The following is a 19,950-nucleotide window of genomic DNA, read 5'->3' as shown; positions in this document are numbered from 1 at the left end:
GAAGGGTTTCTATTGTTGTGTTTATTAGGAATCAAGATGTACGAGTACAGCATGCTATAGACATAATTAAATGTCATTTTCGTTCTTTGTGGAAGTATCTTTGGGTTTCCTGAATAGGTGCTGTATTTCAATAAAAATATCTATTATAAGAATATACATATTAAAATTTGAACTATCTATGTATTAAAATGCAAGAAAAGTTTATACGTTTGTGGCCATTTCTTTTGACAGTGACATCTCTAAAACCACAAACTCTAGAAAGTTTCCGTTTTCATTGATCGATTGCAAATTTTGTATAAATTATTCAGTTCTAATTGAATATATTTTTAAAATGGTCGTTATTTCCTTTATTACATTCTTTAGGGATACACTGGCAGTATTGAATTTTTAAAAAGTAAAGCATCATATTCTACGAGTTATACGTCCCAACACCACACATTTGCGTACGGGGTTAGTATATCACTCCGGCGTTTGTTTCATTGCCAAATCATAATTTAAAAAAAAAAAAAGGATAACCATTTCTCCAGTCTAAGATGAATCTTTATTGTTTGGAGTGTTTTGCCCAATGAACACCATATACGTATATCACTGACATTATAATTAATTGTGTGTGTAATGTATTTGCATATTACATATTGCATGCGAGAAGAAAGAAAACACTGATCATACATGAATTAGAAGCTCTAAACGGAAGTAGGTTCAAATCTTGCAAACGGAGCGAGATATCGAAAAAAATAATCGAAAAGTCTCCCGTTTATGATACTCTTTTGAAGATCGTTTATCAAGATGGCCTTCAATTATGTCTCTAAAAGAACATGTACAGATGTTGTGAGGAATCACAAGGAGATTCATGCTCGTACGTGAATAATGCGCTGTGTAGTGAGCACAGGTTCAGCTAGTATACCTAGGTACAATGTAGCGTAGATATTACATCAGAGGGCATTTTCAGGTAACCTTTTGAAAGTTTGTATAGATAGCATGTAAGAAAGTTATATAGCTACAATCGATATACAGTGTTTTTCGTAGCCACGCATCGAAAGCGCGTGCTTTCTATATGCTTGATACCGAGTTCAATACCCTAACGGAGATGTCTCGGATATAGAACTGAATAATTGCTCCGACTTACTATGAACAATTGGTCTGGTCCAATATAGCCTCAGCGCTGAAAAGGATGTTTAAATTCCAATCAATCAAAGGTCAGTCAATCATTCAATCAGGCAATCAGTTAATCCAGTGCTTCTCAACCTTTTTCAACTGACGACACACTTTACTGAACACTTGTTTGATATTTTTATTATAAATAATAATAATAATATATATTATAAGGGTGAAACCAATTAGTTTTCATAATTAGTCAATTATATATTTGAATTCAACATTGTGTCAACAGGCGTGATTAATCCAACATCTTCAAGCACAGCTGAGGCGAGGAAACTGGCAGCTCAGTCAGAGAATCCGAATATGTCAGCAGTGGTGGCAAAGGTTTTAAGATCGATTCTCATTTGCTTCGGGTTTCTGAGAATTTCAATTAGAGATTATGATCAAGTACAACGTTAATATAAGTCGGGAATATAAACTGCATCAGAATCGCAATTCGGTTCGCTAGCTAATGACGATGAACTGTAACTGTCATCATCCTGAAAAGTGTAGGAGTAGATTCATCTGCATCAGACTGGTTATGACGGCGATTTTCATTCTCTCTTGCTCTTCTCATTGCACTCCGTTCTAATATTCGTATAGTTTGGATATCCAAAGAATTAATTGCAGTTTCCCTTTCAATTTTTTGATCCAATAAAAAAAACTGATTTCGTGCAAGGGAACCTTTCATTCTTTCGTGCAGTTACATCGCATCAATGGGTCGCATTTACATGCTGCAATGTCGAACAAGTTTGATTCCGCAACTCTTCTCAATTCTGCTGTTTTCTTCTGGTATGCCTCTTGATTTTGTGTCTTCTTAGGCATTTTTACGAATTTCTAGCATTGCTAATGATAGAGTCTTAAAAGTTCTAGAATCCTCTGGTGAAATACAACGGGAATGGAGACAATCTTTCATATGGTATCGATTTTCTCCACCACTTCTTCGACAATTTCCTTAAGAGTCTTCATCCCGGCGAAATTAAAATACCGCTAATTTTACAGTAATTATGTGATATCTTCAAATAGATAAAAGATAATCGAAATGTGGAACAAGAGCGCCCTAGACAATATTATTTTACATGAAAAACCGTTATCACGATTCACTTATCGGCTTTCGATTTCGAGCCATTTTGAAAATCGGCATTTATTTTCTCCTTTCTAAACAGCTGAAAACGGTAAGCCACTAGGTGACTTGTGATAACGGTACCTCGCGCAAAATAATATTGTCTAGGGCGCTCTTGTTCCATATTTCAATTATTTTTTTTATCTATTTGAAGATATCACATAATTACTGTAAAATTAGCGCTATTTTAATTTCGCCGGGATGAAGACTCTTAAATGAACGTTCTTTTTGAGATACTTTGCGATTGTAACGCACCAATTGGCAGCATCTAATCACATCAGCGTGAGTTGGTAGGGTATTCTGCTTAAAATAACGTGGAGGCCCGAATATTGAACATGACGGTAGTGATCTTGTTGGATTTATATTTTGAGTTAGATTTTGAGCTTCCGCTGGATTCCATTTCCTAAAATTTCGTCAATTAAGTATTTGTTCGTTTGTAGCAAGCTTCAGTTTCAATTGTCCGCGTTTAAAAATACAGAGCAGATTCTGATTACATTTACGCAATTGCAACTATCACGTTCAGCGTAGCACAATTCGCTATTACAAATAAAGGACGAAAAATATTTGTACAGCAGGATGCACTGTTGTCAATCCTTAAAACGAAAAATTACGCTTTGACAGCTAAAAACACTACTACTTGATTTAAGAAAAAAAAAAGCACTAGAGGAAAAAAAAACAACAAATTTACACACATACACATTTGTAGACTTGTGAATGGACAAAATAAAAGTTTTTGTCTCATTTTTTCAATTAGACAACAGAAAGATTTTTTTTTTTTTTTTTTTTTTTGCTTTTCGTAACTACGTGTTTCTCTTCCGGTGTTATAATAAAAAACAATACCATGAAGTTCAAGGACGGGAGTTTTTTCATTCAAAAATAAAATTGTTTGTATAAATTTGTGTTATGACATCACTTTTATAGAATATATTAATACAAACATTTTGACATATCAATGATAATTTTCTCTCTACAAATACAGGAATTATGTCGGAACAATGGTCAATAACGATATGATAAATTAACCAAGATGGTGTTTGGTGGTGCAGAAGATGCTGATCAATTTCGTCCAAATTTTTGCATAGTAGTCACAGAGCTAATTAGGCAACTTTTTCCACCCCAGACGTTTTTGATTTTTTAAAAAAAACTTTTTGACGCCTCTATTGACATTTATAGACAAGATTGTACCGTTTTCTGTGAAAATGAGTAACATTGATAGCTTTTAGAGCTACTGAAGCTACATTTTGTAAAACCTTACGTAGGATAGTAAATAAATGTTTATTTATTTATTTTCATATTTTCTTCTTTCTTGGCAGTATGTGCGTCAACACCTATTTATTATTTAATTTAGTACTGGCTTTTCTTTGGAGAGACAGAACAGAAGGTAGAAATGTATCCATCTGTCCTTGTTACTTGTCCCATTAATATTCAAATGAACATTAGAAGTTTGTGAAGCAATTTCTGCCATTCTTCAAATGAGGCAAAATGCCTGCTATTTGGAATTATTCCTTTAGCGAATTATAATTCCACTGTCATTGTCAAGGCTATAAAGTTTCTCTAGAATTAACTTGACTCATTTCTTGCGCAAAGGCGAGAGCTATTTGCTAGGCGCTGACGTCGTAATTGTTTTTAAAGAGATGTTACAAATTATGTAACAGCAGTGCTCACTCGCTAATAAGCTCACTCCTCCGTAAAATACACAAACTACATACTGGGGTGACATACCTTGGAAAATGAAAATGAACTGAAATGAAATATTTGAGTTTTACGTTCCACGGTTATACCGGTTAGGCTAAAGAAGAAGGTGATGATGAATATTGAGGGAAGAATTCTTGTAATGAGAATGTGGGAGGAAACGGGAGCATTCTCAGAAAACCCACGGACACCATGTTATCCACCATAAACTTACTTGGCCGGGGATCGAGCCAGGGAACCCACACACCAGAGGTTGGCGCTTTACCACTAAACCACCGTGCCCCCCCCCACTACAACAATATTTAGAAAGAAATTAATATAACTATTTGATTGCAATATGTCTTATGTTAGTGTAGTAAGATAATAAGTATACAGCTCTTTTTAACTGTTCTTACTTTCATAGAAATAGGCCTATCATAATTAGTGTGATTGGTGCTCGATTCCAAATAAACCCAATTGTACAGTATTATTATTATTATTATTATTATTATTATTATTATTATTATTATTATTAGAATGACGAAAGTGGGATTTTTAATATTGTAATGTTAGTGTTTCTCCTCCGTTAGTCTACACGATAACTCTTGAACGAAAGTAATTTTATAAATTGTATTTTCATTTTCAATAGATAACTAGAGCTATTCTCTCTTCCAGGTTAGTTAAGAGCCTGACATACTAAAAATAATACAAAATTTACCATTTTTCTTTTGCTTATTGTTCATAAGTGAAAGGAAATAATGAAATGCAACTTAAAACAATCACAGATAATATTATTTTACAACAGCAAATCTGAACCTGAACAGTGTTGCCACAGTCCCAGCTCTGAAGTGGGCTGAAAAATAGTACCAAATTGAAACAAAAAGGCCTGAATTCATTATTTTATATTAATGTAATGCATTACTCTATAGCACAAAACTAAAAGAGGTGAAGTTCTAGAACAACCCCTCCCCCTCTTGAGTTCAAATCAAGAAAGTGGTCTTTTTAAAAATTACTTTTTAAAAACATTCAAATTGGAGGACCTCGAACAACCGTGGAAGCAGATGAAACTTTTCTCGCATGTAGGAAGTATATAACAGAGGTCTTCATCAGAATATTCAACACTTGATTCAATGTGTGTGTGTGTGTGTGTGTGTGTGTGTGTGTGTGTGTGTGTGTGTGTGTGTGTGTGTGTGTGTGTGTATGTGTGTGTGTGTGCTTTATGTTTTAAAGATTAAAGGTAAAATTTCCACCACACTGCTTCTTTCTCGTGTCCTTCATGCGCGGCGCTGATGCGCCCATCTAGCGTCATTTGTTTCCCGGTATAGTTCGAATTACGAATTTTTCTCACAAAGTTCAGAGCGTTATGCGGTGCAACGTCATAGAATGAATGTTCAACAGCAATTTTTAAGTCAAACACACATATGAGTAACGTGAGATGTAGGAAAAGTCTTACTGACATTTTTGAAAATGGGACAAGTATCTGTTAAATTGTGCTGAATTGGGTAGAATTGTACCAACTCTTTCACAAAAGGGGCTGAAAATGCCAGCGTGGTACCAACGGGCCGATGAATGACAAAAAGGGCTGAATTTGGTACAATTGTACCAAGTGGGGCAACACTGAACCTGAATAATTTTCAGTGTTGTCATACATAGAAATTACAGTGTTGCCAGAATAACATTTCGTCAAAAATCTAAATTAACACAGCGACTAGAGAAAAAAACTTAGCCGCATTTGATTATGTATCATGTTTCGGTATCCTGTGAACAACTTTTTAATAATAGTAGTATTTAGTTTGTAATAAACAAAATCGATTTAACGTACAATTATTAAAATTAAATAACAATGTTATTTAAAAAGTAGTTCGCAGGATATCAAGACAACATTATACGTAATCAAATGCAGCTGAGTTCGTTCCTCTAGTCGTTGCCATAACTTAGATTTTGGTGGAGTTGTTATTCTGGCAACACTGTAATTTCTATGGATGGCTACACTGAGAATTCTTCAGGTTCATATTTTCTGTTGTAGAATAACAATGGTGCAAACTTCAAAGTTGCGTCAATTTTGGGACACCGTTCATTACAGCGTACATTTGAAAAAAAAAAAGCACAAACTCAAATTATGAATAATGATTTTGGAAGCTGATACTGGAAACTGAATCAACACTAAGTTTTGTTCATCAATCTGCTAAGATTAATTCACAGTATACACTTAAAATGTGGTCAGGGTCCTACGAACTCCAGTATGTAGTTAAAGGGTTAAAACACCCAGGCATGCGTTACCGTCTCACAAGTAAAGGGTCCAAATGGATGATTCGAATTGCGGAATGAGACATGGTGCGCCTGATAGAGGATGTGAAAATATATGTATCTGCAAAGTTATAACGGCTGAGCACCATAAGAAACAGGACGATCCAACCATATTGTAGTTCATCACCATATTATAGTTCATTTGCAAGCCTACCGTGAAAATTTTATGGGGAGGCCAGCAAAAATTTAGGGTGGAGGCCGTCCCTCTAGACCCCCCTGGATACGGGCCTGAACCACTGTCTGTAGAATTATTTAAAAAGAATTAAAAAGTCTATATCCCTGTGGTAAAATGGACAGCAATGAAAATGCATACTTGAAAAGTACATATTTGTTAATAGACCAAACAGATATAAGCTACGTTTTAATATAAAATTCCATACACATTTCCATTCCCAGAAGCGTATAATACAAACATCAAATACAATTTTTATATTATCTCTGAAAACTACTATTCACAACGCCACTTGTTTCACATACTGTGAAATGATTTCTTACAAATATAAATTCATCTTTGTTCTAAAAACACTACAATTTTAGCACTAAATTTTGTAGGTCTACTAATTCTTGTTAGTTTAAGAAGCAATTCACTTTAGAAAACAGCTTAAAAACTAGTTAACTGTCTGATATCTAACAATCTTCCTCTGTATGTATGTTACCTTCGTCAGCTATATGTTATATACGTCCATTTGTATGTGAGATCCTGACCACCTATATTGTTTCATCTGGAAAGCACGTACAGATGTAACACTTATACAGAAAGTATTATAAAACATGCGTTTTCAGTTATGCTTTTCCTGTACGTTAAGTCCAAAAACTACAGGCTTTACAAATGTAACCAGGGCCGGCGTTTGGTGATGCGAGGCCCCAGGATTACAACTAACTTGCACCAAGGTCTGTAGAACACATACACACACACACACACACACATATATATATATATATATATATATATATATATATATATATATATATATATATATATATATATATATATATATATATATATATATATATATATATTGCTCTCCCTGCTTGTCTAGTAGTTATACCCATTTCTCTTTATAACGTTTTCCAATCTGCAAAATGTTCTGGTGAAAACGCTTACCCTGTTCATTGCTTATTACAACTAATTTTTTAGACAAATAACTCAAATGGAAATGCAGACAGTGAGTGATTGTAAAATACATATTTCACCCTTGTGCCTCGCAATTTTTCATAAAGGTTCTGTACCAGTATTTCATAGTTTTCTTCTCTTACAAGTAAACTTATCGATGTCTAAATCTAGTTTCTTGACCAAACTTGGCAGAGAAGTATGGAATATCAAGAAACGAGTGTAAGCAAAATTTAAAGCGCGTCCAACGGCTAATCATGAACTTGAATATCATGAAAACTGATACCGTTAAACTCAGCGACTTCGAAAACTATGAATTCAACACTAATATCTGTCGTTTTCAATTACTTTTAAAATCTCGCCTCCTCTCTGGGGAGTGGAGTATGACCTTGAAGTTGAATTGGATTAAAACTGTCACTATTCATCTCAGCGACCCCAAAAACTATGAATTCAACTCTAATATTGGTATTTACGGGGGATGGCAAATTATTTAGAGCGAACAATATATCATATAAATACGGGCCTGAGATAGATAGATTAAGATATAGTACAAAGAAAGAAAGATATGTTTACTACCATACTTACTGTTTTCTGTGTACGCTACTAAATATAAGAAAACTTTGTAAGACATCAAGCATTTAGTGTTGAGCAATATCCTTCGATTTGTCTGAAAGTAGGACGATAATGACCATAGTGTCATGGTTACTACTGTAAAATATATGTTTAAATCACACACTCACACACACAGACATAAATCAGAGTTCATGTTATTTATAGCTATTCATAATGCAATACGTATACTACAGACATATTAATCATTTCTTTCAAATTGACGCGTGGAGAATATGGATGTTAATTCGGTAATACTGAAACATCGTCTAATAGTTGTGTAAGTAATTGTTTCACATAAATAGTGGTGGACTTTCGCGACGTGCATATTTATTATAGTCATTACCATGCCGTCCGTGCATGAAATTTTTGCCCATGAACACTGTTATTAAACTCAGGTCAGTAATAACAGCTTCAGGCGATTTGGAATTAAACTTAGGATAGGTGCGTACTAGATTAATTTGAATAATGTATGCTAAGACCAAGAGTCAAATCCAACACACAGCTCAAAAGTAATATACTTACATTCTATAACCGACAGTACATTACCCCTTTTAAGACACGCATGGCATATAGACACACAACTGATCGTTTCGTTGAGAATGGATGTGGTATATAAACACAAAATCGGGACGGGGATGATGAATGTGGTTTATAAGCCTTGTTTGCGTTTAATACGTCAAATTTGCCATTCAATATCCAATCATAGGCTTGGATGGTTTTTGGGATGTCCATTGTTTCCCGCCTTTGAAGAAAGATTGATAACCGTACTTAAATGGACCGGATACTTTTTTTAGACGGGCGTGGCATATATATACATAGCTGATCGTTCCGTTGAGAATGGGTCTGGTATATAAACACAAAATTGAAACGGAGATGGTGTTGCGTTTCATATTTCAAACGCATCATTCAATACCCAATCATAGGGTTAAATGGCTTGTAGGGCGTCCATTTTTAATTTCGAGCAGCGATAGCAGAGAATAAAATATGCAACGGATTTACATATTTCTTTGACCCTAGAAGAAGTGATTTTTTTGGATGTATGTCCGTCCGTCCGTTCGTCACTGTATAAATGTGTTCACTCGCGTAGAAGCCGTACCGTTCAACATATCCGCACCAAAATTTAAACTTAAGATTTTCATAAGATTCTCCAGGGATTCTTTTCGAATTTTCTTACAGAATTAAGCATAGTTTGCTGAAAGTGAAAATCAAACATTAGGATTCTCTTGGAAGTTTCTGTAAGGGTTTTGTTTATACTTCATTCACCAATATTTCATTAACAGGCATATAGTGTGGTTAAAGTTTCTCTTGAGTATTTATAAAAAGGAAATGAAATCTGTAAGTACTACGGTAATGCCGGTTAGACTAAAGGAGACGGTGATGATAAGAAATGAATGAAATGGTGGAATGAAGAAAGTGGGAGGAAACGGGAGAACCCCGAGAAAACCCACGAGCACGGTGTTTGTCCACCACAAAGTCCACACGGCACGAGCTGGGGTCGAACCAGGGAACCCAAGCACCGGAGGTGAACGCTCTACCACTGAGCCACCGCGCCCTCTTGAGTAGTTTATATTTGTGGGGAGTTCTCAGATGATTTTGTTCATATCTCACAAAAGCTTCATTAATAACGTGTCAATATGCCACACCTCATGTGTCCAAAAAAAAAAAAAAAATCCGCAAGGGAAACTTCAGCACAACAGACATATTATCGGTTTATAGAAAATATACGACGGTAAGTCAAAAATTATCTGCAATTTTGACATGGCTCTTCTTACATCGTTCATATTAAGACCTCTGTCCTCGTTTATTTTATTGTTATGCTGTTGTAATCATGCTATGAAAGTTTGATCCTAATTGCTTCATTTGGAATAAACAAAATAGTTATTAAAATTAAATAATAATATTATTTAAAAAGTAGTTCACAGGATACCAAAACAACATGATACATAATCAACTGCAGTTGAGTTCGTTCTTCTATTCGCTGCCTTAACTTAGATTTTGGGGGAAATGTTGTTCTCGCAACATTGTAATTTCTACGTATGGCAAAACTGATAATTATTCAGGTTCATATTTTTTGTTGTAGAATAACATTATCTATAATTGTGGTAAGTTGCATTTCATTATCTCCTTTCACTTATGAAAAACAACCAAAAGAAAAATTGTAAATTTTGTATTATACCGTATTTAGTATGTCAGGAGAGTTAGGAAAGACAAAGAGAAAGAATTCGCTTTAAAATTAATTCGCTTTTAAAATTATTTGCTTTTAATGATATAATATTATATCATAGGATTCACGAAACTGCAAAGGTGGTATTTACAATTGCTATTGTAGAAACTATTTTTGAAATCGTAATTGTCATAGATAAATTAATTTCGCACCAATTATTCAACATTTACAGTGAATGCTTAATGAAGGAAGCATTATTGGGAATTGGAGATTTCAGGATTGGGGGTCAGATCATTAACAAGATCAAGTATGCAGATAATACGGTTCTTATAGCTAGAACCGAAGAAAGACTACAGGAGATCATAGACAAAATAGTTGACACTGGGAAACTATATGAAATGGAAATTAACATCAAAAAGTCGAAATTCATGAGAATATCCCGTGGAAACACGCCCATACGGATCAGAGTAGAACAAAGAGAACTTGAAGAGGTCGATAGTTTCAAGTATTTGGGAAGTATTTTGACGCAAGACGCTTATTACATCGAAGAGATTAGATCAAGAATTGTCGTCGGCAAAGAAGCATTGAACAAGAAAAGATCACTTTTAACTAGCAGGATTAATGTTCGACTAAGGAAGTTGGTCAAGTGCTATATACGGAGCATTGGACTGTATGGTTCAGACTTGGACATTACGGAAGTTAGAGAAGAAATATTTAGAGACTTTCAAAATGTGGTGTTGGAGAAAGATGGAGAAGGTAAAATAGACAGAGAGAGAGCAACAAACGAAGATGTTTTAAAACGGATAGGAGAGAAGAGAACGCTTTTAGCCAACATCCTTCATAGAAAGGTAAATCGGATTGGACAAATCTTGCGAAGAAATTGTCTTCTTCATATTGCCATAAGAGGAAAGATGGAAGGAGAGCGAGTAATAGGAAAACAAAAACACAACTGATAGATGATCTGAGAAACAGAAGAAAATATTGGGAGTTAAAAGAGGAAGCTGAAGATCAAGAAAGGTGGAAGAAATATTCCCAGGCTCAAACCTAAATAAATAAATTAAAAAGCTTCATTAGTTCCAAAACTTGCCAAAAGGCAGAAACTTAATAATAATAATAATAATAATAATAATAATAATAATAATAATAATAATAATAATAATAATAATAATAATAATAATAATAATAATAATAATAATAATAATAATGAATTTTATATATTTGTTATCTCATTATCTGCGAATGCGGATACAGTACGGTTGCAGTTGTGTTTTTTTTTTTTGTTATATGTTTTATGTTTTCCTATATGTTTTCATATTGAGAATTAAATAAATCTTGTTATATGTTTTCATATTGAGAATTAAATAAAACGCAAATTGTTCTATCATGCAGGGACAAATTGTCTTCAATTAAGCGTAACATGCCAAGTGCTTAAAGTTGATAATTAGGTTATTAAAAGGGAACGTACGTACCTCTTCACATCAGTTGCTATGCATTCGTTCTATTGATGGTGGCTGATAACTAGGTGTTCTCGTAAGTTCGTTAACCTTTTGTTGCCATCTTGTTAGTAACCCGACTGTTTCAAAAGATAAGTGAATAAAAGAAAATGCTTACATTATTGATGAGTATAACGTGTGCTTCTAAAAATAAACTTTATAAAAAAAATCAATAGAAGTGAGTGTACTCTCCATTCTTCATACAATAATTTAATGAAATACCGGTATTCAACTGTATTATGTTATCGTAATTTGCGTAGAGATCGTATTCAAAAATGTTGTAATCATAACGGAAGGAAAATGGCGCCCCATCTCATCTCAGAACATTATTTTTTTTATTTGTTTGTTTGTTTGTTTGTTTGTCGAGAATGGCCTGGAGATTATTAAACTATGTCAAGCCACACCCTTTTAAAGATAGATGCTGTGTGCCGGCTTCTCGTTGTCTGACAATGACTATCCTCAGTTCTCACCATCCTACTTTTTTTTTTTTTTTTTTTTTTTTTTTTTTTAACAGTGATGGTAACCTGAAAATTTATAAAATTTCATCTCATCTTGAGAGACAAACAGCTCCATTTCACTTTTGAATTATAGAATGTTGGTTATAGAATGTTGAAATTTTGTGAGGGAGGTGAAAAGGGGGTTGAAGTTTAATCGCCTGAATCCGATGTGCATAGGAACTTGGAATTTAGTGTAAATATTATCTATCAGCCCTATGCTGTGAATAAATTAAGATGAAATTTTGTTAAATGTCCTCCTGATATACTGTTAGGAAGGTCGATCTGATCGATAACGTATGGAATGACGTCCCAGCAATTAACAAATCTTCGTTGGCAGTGTCGATATTTGCAACACAATCGAGATGGCGACTTTTTTTTTTTTTTTTTTTTTTTTTTTTTTTTTGTGCATGAATGCATAATTACAGTACTGTATGAGTGTAGCGAACAAAACAAAATTTTTAGTTTAACGTACTACAATTATGTCCTGTGGATTTTAAAAAACAAGTAGTTAATGAAAATAATTATAATTATGTAATAAATTGTAGAATGGGAATGTGAAAGGAAATTGCACTACCACATAAAATCCACGGACACGATGTTTTCTATCATTTATTTACGTGATCTATAATCAACTTGGGACTCTGGCAAATGATACTACTATGTATATGATGTTAGCGCAAACGTAACTGTCGAATCTGGGTTTAATATGCAGAAGTTTAAGCCGCATTATGTAACTGGCTCTTATTAAACATATTTTGTAAAGAGACAAGAAGTGCAATAACTATATATACTATACAGGGTCGGATGCAAGATTTTCTGACGGGGGATGCACCAATACCTACCAGTACATTTGAATTACATTTGAATTCTTTTAATACTTTTAGGGATATGTGGTGTGAATGATGAATACTGATTTCCTCGTGAATCCTTTTCCTTCAACCTTCAGAAAATCGACTTAAACTATTGCTTGTGCAGAACTCCGCTTTCTTTTAGACCCCAAACGGATGACGGCAGAAAGTTTTGGAAAGTGTATATAATTTTAAAGAAAATTTTTAAGAAATTTTAAAGAAACAACTGATTGTAATGTAATTTCCAAATAACAAGAAAGCAAATAAGATAAAACGCACATACAACAATGGTGTTTTGTATTGTTATGTACAATTCTATTATGAAGCAAGTAATAGGGCTCTATTTTTCAGTCCCTGTTATCCAGCCCTGCTTACAATGGAGACCCAGTGACCCAGCCCTACTTGTAATGGGCCCTTGTTTCCATTTAGATATCCGTTAGGTCCATAAATTAGCATATAGCATATATTGAAACCTAAAAAACGGTGACATTATGTCACTGAAAAAGAAAACTTGACGTAAAGGGCCCCTTTCAATAGCTTAGGGCTCCATCAAACCTAAATCCGACACTGCACTAACCACGCTCAGAACGACTCCGCATAAAGCCTTCTTAGCCGTAATATTTCAGTTAAGAAAAATGTTTTTTCTGCTCTTGCACCTCGAACCTGAGACCACGTTGCCAAAAGCACACACGCTAGCCACTAGACTAGCGGGGAGACCTAGTCAAGAGAAAGACAGGAATTTAAATGCCAATATCTGTTCTTTTTCTTTCTTTCTTCACGTGATCCATGTTACGTGTAAATATTGATGGCATACTGTACAGCGATTACACTGAAGGGAGCAAGACTAAAGCGCAAGTGTTACGATCGATTGTGCTGCCACCTTTCCAATAATGGCATCATATGAGCTACTTACTTGATGGAAGTTGTTGTATGACAGGATCGGAAACAACGCGTAGATTTGACCCATGCTGAGTTACGGACCCAATCGCCACGGCTAGCCCTGTGTACAGCATCCCTACGCAGCCCCGAAGGGCTTCGGGGGCCACAGATATATATATGCCTCGGATTGGAACCGAGGTGGTGGGCAAAGTAGAGCCCATCAGATACTCACCGCCCCCGCCGTCTATGTACAGTCAAGGTAAGTGAGTCAGAAATAATGATTGTCACTGGTGCTTCTTTTTAAACGATTGTCACAATTTCAAATGTGAATGAAACTTACTAATTACAAAAATGCAGTCAGTGTCAAGAAGGAGAGGTTGATATGTTTACCACCATTTGTTGTTGTTCTATATGAACAAAAACGATTGAATAGGGTAAATTTCTTCTGCGGAAAATGATATAGCCCGTTAAGTTTGTGGCATATTAATTGATTAAAATATCAATACTCTTTCTAGTTTTAGCAATTCAAAATGTAATTAGGGAATATTTATAATTGCTATTCAATAAAATTATATTGATCTGCTTACATTATCGGCAACCGGAAACTTCAAAAGGACATGTGCGTATTTTACCTTTTTTCGTTCAACATATCGTGGAAGAATTTTTGTTTTCACAGATAAGTTGCTTTTCCCCTTATTGATTTGAGTTGGGGACAAGTAGACGCAGCAGAATAGAATAGCTAATATTCCAAATGTAGAACAATTAAGTAAGTTTCATGATGGCTTTTGTACTATGTAAATGTTCCTGTTATAATTTTTTAAAATATTATTTTATTTGGATTAATTATAATTAATTAAAAGTTTTAAAATACCATCGTACCTATTATGGAGCTACTATTATCCCTCCTAAATTGGGCGGGAATTAGATTACACCTTCTCAAGTAGTAAGCGATTTGTAGTTAACAGAACATTTCATACTATCATTCGATGAACAAGACAAAATAATTTCTGTAGCTACTCAATAAAGAGTGTCCTCGCCTGGCTTAGCCGCTAACGCTTTTGCCGTCGGTGCGAGCGGTCCCCGGGTTCGATTCCCGGTTCGGACACTCGGTCGAAAAAATGTAACAGCTTTTTTTCAGGCCAGCTATCTTGAGTGAGGTTTGTCCTGGGTTTCCCTCATTTACACCAGGCAAATGCCGGGATGGTACCCAAGATGATGGTTCCAGGCCGCGTCCTTCCTCCCCCAATCCTTTCTTCCTTCTTCTTCATCGGCTAGTGTGCTCACCGAGGGCTGTTATCCCTCATATACGTGAAGGGCTAAATGGCCTTAGATGCCGATAACCCAGAAATCTAATTCCTATTCCTATTCCTACCCAATTAAAAGTATTAGTGTCTGACAGTATGAACGAAAATATAGATTTCGAGATGATATTAATAACAATACAAAGTTTATTTAAATATACCACCGAAACAATCTTAAAATCACGCCACTGTTAAAGTAAAACTGATACCAAAATATATCATGATCCAGTCTTCCATTATGACAATAGCAATTTAAAAGTATACATTATGCTTAATAAGATCTAATAACCTAAAACAGTCATTAGTTCTAAAACTTGAATTTCAAATACTGTATCTTTTCATTATTATTGAACTTTGTCCTGGAGAACGCTATAAGGAAAATCAAGTATAGCAACCAGGGACTAGAGTTTAATGGTATTAACCAGATTATGGCGTATGCTGGTGGCGTAAATTTAATAGGGGATGATAGGAGAACAACTGAAAGAAATTCAGTGGTCTTATTAAACGTTTGCAGTGACCAGTGGCGGCCGGTGAATTGTGGTTTCGGGTGTTGCAGTACGAACGATCGGGGACAGAAGATATAAAGTGGACTCATTGACTAATCAATATAACTCTAGTAGCAAATTTTATGTGACATGTAAAATTCTGTTTTAGAAAAATAGTTCTGTTTTAATTAGTAAGTCCATTCTCCTCTTTGAAGCAAATCTATCTAATACATGCTGGCTGAACTCTGGTATTCTTATTATCAGGTTTTTTTCACTGGAAAGCATAACCAATGGTGATAACCTTTCTTGGGACATTCAATTCCTTGGAAGTGTCAATTCTTTACGATGCGGAGAAACACTTTTCTCCTTTTACTGACGTCATAGGTACAGTTAATATTAATTTCAGAAGTTTTGTAGATTCACTAAATATTTTTTCTACATTATTACGAACAATTCATTCCAGCAAACCCAGTCCCTGATAGTGATCCAAATTCCTCTGCAGCGTAGACTGAAGACAATTCGTGGCAGAGATTAGTACTAAAAAATATGTAAATTGAATACACTTTACTTACAGTTTATGTAGGAAAATTTAAAATAAATTGTGGAAATATATCTAGTGCAAACAACATTGCTGCCATAAGATGTCCTGTGAATTTGAACCGTATTTTTTCGAACACTCTCCTGAATTGCCCTTTGCTTGTTTTGTCTAATCGTAAGCCTCAATTGCAAGTTTTTCCTCAGTGGAAAGCTGAGCAAATTGCTTCTTCTTTTCTTCTTATTATTATTTTTTTTTTTTTTGTAAGTTATTTACAGAAGTCATGGCATACAATTCGTTTAGAATTTGTAGGTTATTTACAGAATTAGATCATACACAATACAAGTAAATCTAATAACTGAACACCAAAACAGCTGATTCAGAAAAAAGAGCTGATACAAAAGAGATATATGAATTGCGAATCTCACATATACACCAAAATACACACATGTGCGTAAAAGTAAAACTACATTCCAAATCATCCGTCTTGGTGGTAAGTAATGCACTATGAACACAATATACTTCCACATGAGGCGAAACAATGCTTATTAGTGTCATACTTCTGGAAAGCAAACTTTGAAACCCGTCAAATGTAGGATCAGCATGTAAGAGAAGCCAAAAATGAAAGAACGTCAAAACAAAGCATCGCCAGTTCTACACCCAGAAATGTTTGCTGGGAGAGGTCCAGAGTATCTGAGGATGTCCAATACGTTTATGTAATATCGAACCTGTCTTATTCTGCACCCCAACATTTTTGTGTTAAACAAGTATAGTTCGTTAAGAAAGTCTACAAATGTTAGTCGAGTTTCGAAATTTTTGGAAGGTCCTGACCCGGTGGACCGCTATCGTGGCTGCGCCCCTGAGCAATGTTAACTAATCCCAAATTCAATGTGTCATTTCCCATCATACAATTTTATATGGAAAGTTATCAAGAGTATAAAACACATTTATTTTACATAAGAAATATGTATATACTAAAATACTACCCACAGAATGGGATTCTATATTTGGTTCACAAATCACTGGCGCATATCCCAGGGGGGAGGGAGACATGTCCCGCAATCTTGGAACTGGGGAAACTGTCCTCCCCGACATTCCGATTTGAAATGTGTTTTTTGGGGGAGAAATTTGATGATTTCTGTCCCACTGTCACAAAGGAAAATGAGATGAAATTGATGTTCCTTGCTGTATAATACACAATAGGTTCACCTCAGAAATCAGATTCATCTACTGTAATGTGAGCCTCATCTCCTAACCCCAGAATAAGCCTAAAATCTTCCCGCCTACTAATGTTGGAGACATCTCTGCTCCCCTGATTCTCCACAGTATTGTTTTTCAACTTCATAAATATTTTGAATATCGCTTAAAAAATATAGGGACGGTCTTACCCATCCACTTAATGTTCAAGACAGATTTGCGCCGATAAGCCAAGAATTAACTTGTAAATGCGTATTTACTTTCATTTGTTTTCTGCTTTACTATATATTTTCTTTCTTATTTTGTAATTCTTCAGTCACTTTTAAAATTTTTCATTATATTGGTTTGCTTCACTATAGTCCGGTAATTTAAAAATATGAATGCATAAAAAAATAAATTTCATTTGTTAATTGAAAACTTATTTAGCGCAAAAAAACCTTCTCGTTCACTAGAAACAGTGCTTCTGCAACGACCAGAGCTTTTAACTTCTGAGATAGGCGAAAATAGACTTAACATTCGCTCCAATTGTCGCGCTATAGAAATATGGTCGTTGCATGCTCGCTGCAACGCATTATAAATTAGAGACTCTGTAACGGATTTTTTTTCAGCTTTTTAAAATACTTTAATTAATTTTACAGTTATAGAAGTAAAAAATACGTTATTTAAAGTATATATGGGAGTATTAGAAAGTATTTTTTTCTGTTTTTTTACTACTACTGCTATTAATATTTTTTCTTGAAATACTTTGGTCGTTGCGCAACGCTGCAACACTAACATTATCCGCCACTGGCAGTGACACGGGTTTAGAAATAATTGCAGAGAAAACTAAATACATGTAAGTTCGTGAGGATCGTAATACTTCAAATTATGGATGCGTTAAAATATCAAAAAAAAAAAAATATTTTTGACGCAGAGAATACTTTCAAATATATAGGATCAATATTTAAAGACCAAAATCATATTCACGAAAAAATCAAATGTCGAGTGAAAGCAGGGAATTCGTGTTATTATTTAGTTCAAAATCCTTTGTCCTCGCGAATTCTATCGAGGAGTCTGAAGCTTAAAATATATAAAACGATAATCATGCCTGTTGTTCTGTATGGTTTCGAAACATAGTCGCTTACTCCGAGGGAAGAACATAACTGAAAGTACTTGAGAACAAGATCCTGAGACGAATATTGGGACTCAAGAAGAAAGGGAATGGGGAATGGCGGAAACTTCATAACGAGGAACTGCATAATTTATACTAGTCCAGTCAATATAAGGTTTGACCCCAACAAATTGCAAGAAAAGCTTTTTCTAGTTTTTCTGGTATAAAAAAAGCATTCTGAACAACATACGGTATCAAAAATTAGCCAATTTTAGACTTCCATTTGGCCTGCATTTTGAGCTGCCATTTTGGGTTTTGTTACTAAACGCCTTTCTCGGAAAAATTAATTATATGTTCTCACAAAATTAAGATAGAAACTTCGTTCTTGTGTCAAATTGATGGTACTAGATAATATAAATGAGGAAAGATGGCACAGTCTTGTGATAATGTCACCATATTTAAATATGGCTTCCGCTCTTCCAAAAATTTCGTTATCTATCTTAATTGGCGCATAACTATGAAGCCGTTAAAGTTTTCAAAAAAATAATTTGATATGATCGTTATAGAGTAGAATGTCCTCTTTTCGTTGACATCAAAATCATTTTTGTATCTTAGAAACTAAGCGAGATAGACCATTTTGTGTGGCGAGAGTATTGTCTTTTATACACTGAACTCCGCCATGTAAGGCAAGATGCCTTTTATTTCAATAATGTAATGGTTTAATTTTATAAAGAGAAATATGTAAATTGTTCTTATAAATTAAAGAAAACAACTATAATAATAATAATAATAATAATAATAATAATAATAATAATAATAATAATAATAATAATAATAATAAATTTATATGAAAAAAAAACCGGCATGAATGCTGTACCGTACGTCAAGACAGTGACATAACATGACAGGTTGGAGCCTTTGAAAGCAGAAGATTTAGTATTACCTGCCGAACGTCATGGGAACAAAGTACCGAAGAATAGATATTTACTGTTTCATTTGAAATTTTCATTATAACAGTTTTTTAATATATATATACATGTATATATATTGAAATAATAATAATAATAATAATAATAATAATAATAATAATAATAATAATTATTATTATTATTATTATTATTATTATTATTATTATTATTATTATTATTATTATTATTATTGTAATGCATATCATAGGGGCATTACAAAGGATGTAATTATAATATAATAAAAATGGTGTAAATTTCACGAAAGTGTCTCATTACCAGCTGTCATATTTACAATATAATGGTCACAAACTATGTTATGCAATAAATCAAAATAATTGGCATGCGTAACACTTGCATGTATTTTTTTTTAAATATTAAAATACAACATGTAGTTTACAACGTATGTAATGTTATTAATTAACAATCACTTTTTGTTCTATTACTTTTCTCTTAATGTCTGTAAAAGGATTGTCTGCAAGGAATTGTAAATTCCTTTTATTTGTTCATATTATGCTAATATAAAAAACACCCT

The 19,950-nt window shown here is 34.1% G+C and overlaps 1 protein-coding gene across 3 annotated transcripts in view; it reads left to right on the top strand.

The window, feature by feature from the left end:
* LOC145690198 (band 7 protein AGAP004871) overlaps positions 1–19,950 on the top strand; it is a 402,706-nt gene that overhangs the window by 178,660 nt on the left and 204,096 nt on the right. For 2 of the 3 annotated variants that reach the window (XM_081764849.1, XM_081764848.1), the window contains exon 1: positions 13,904–14,101. The exons of the other annotated variant lie outside the window; for it this stretch is intronic. In XM_081764849.1, coding sequence (XP_081620975.1) covers positions 14,020–14,101 — 82 coding nt within the window. In that variant the 5' untranslated portion in view covers positions 13,904–14,019. Of the gene's footprint in view, positions 1–13,903; positions 14,102–19,950 lie in introns of those variants that run through there. 3 annotated transcript variants of the gene reach the window in all.

Source organism: Thermobia domestica, chromosome 7 (assembly GCF_964235325.1).
Source record: "Thermobia domestica chromosome 7, izTheDome1.hap1.1, whole genome shotgun sequence".
Classification (NCBI taxonomy): Eukaryota; Metazoa; Arthropoda; class Insecta; order Zygentoma; family Lepismatidae; genus Thermobia; species Thermobia domestica.
The sequence above is the reverse complement of the archived record's forward strand: the minus strand, read 5'-3'. Positions and strand labels throughout refer to the sequence as shown.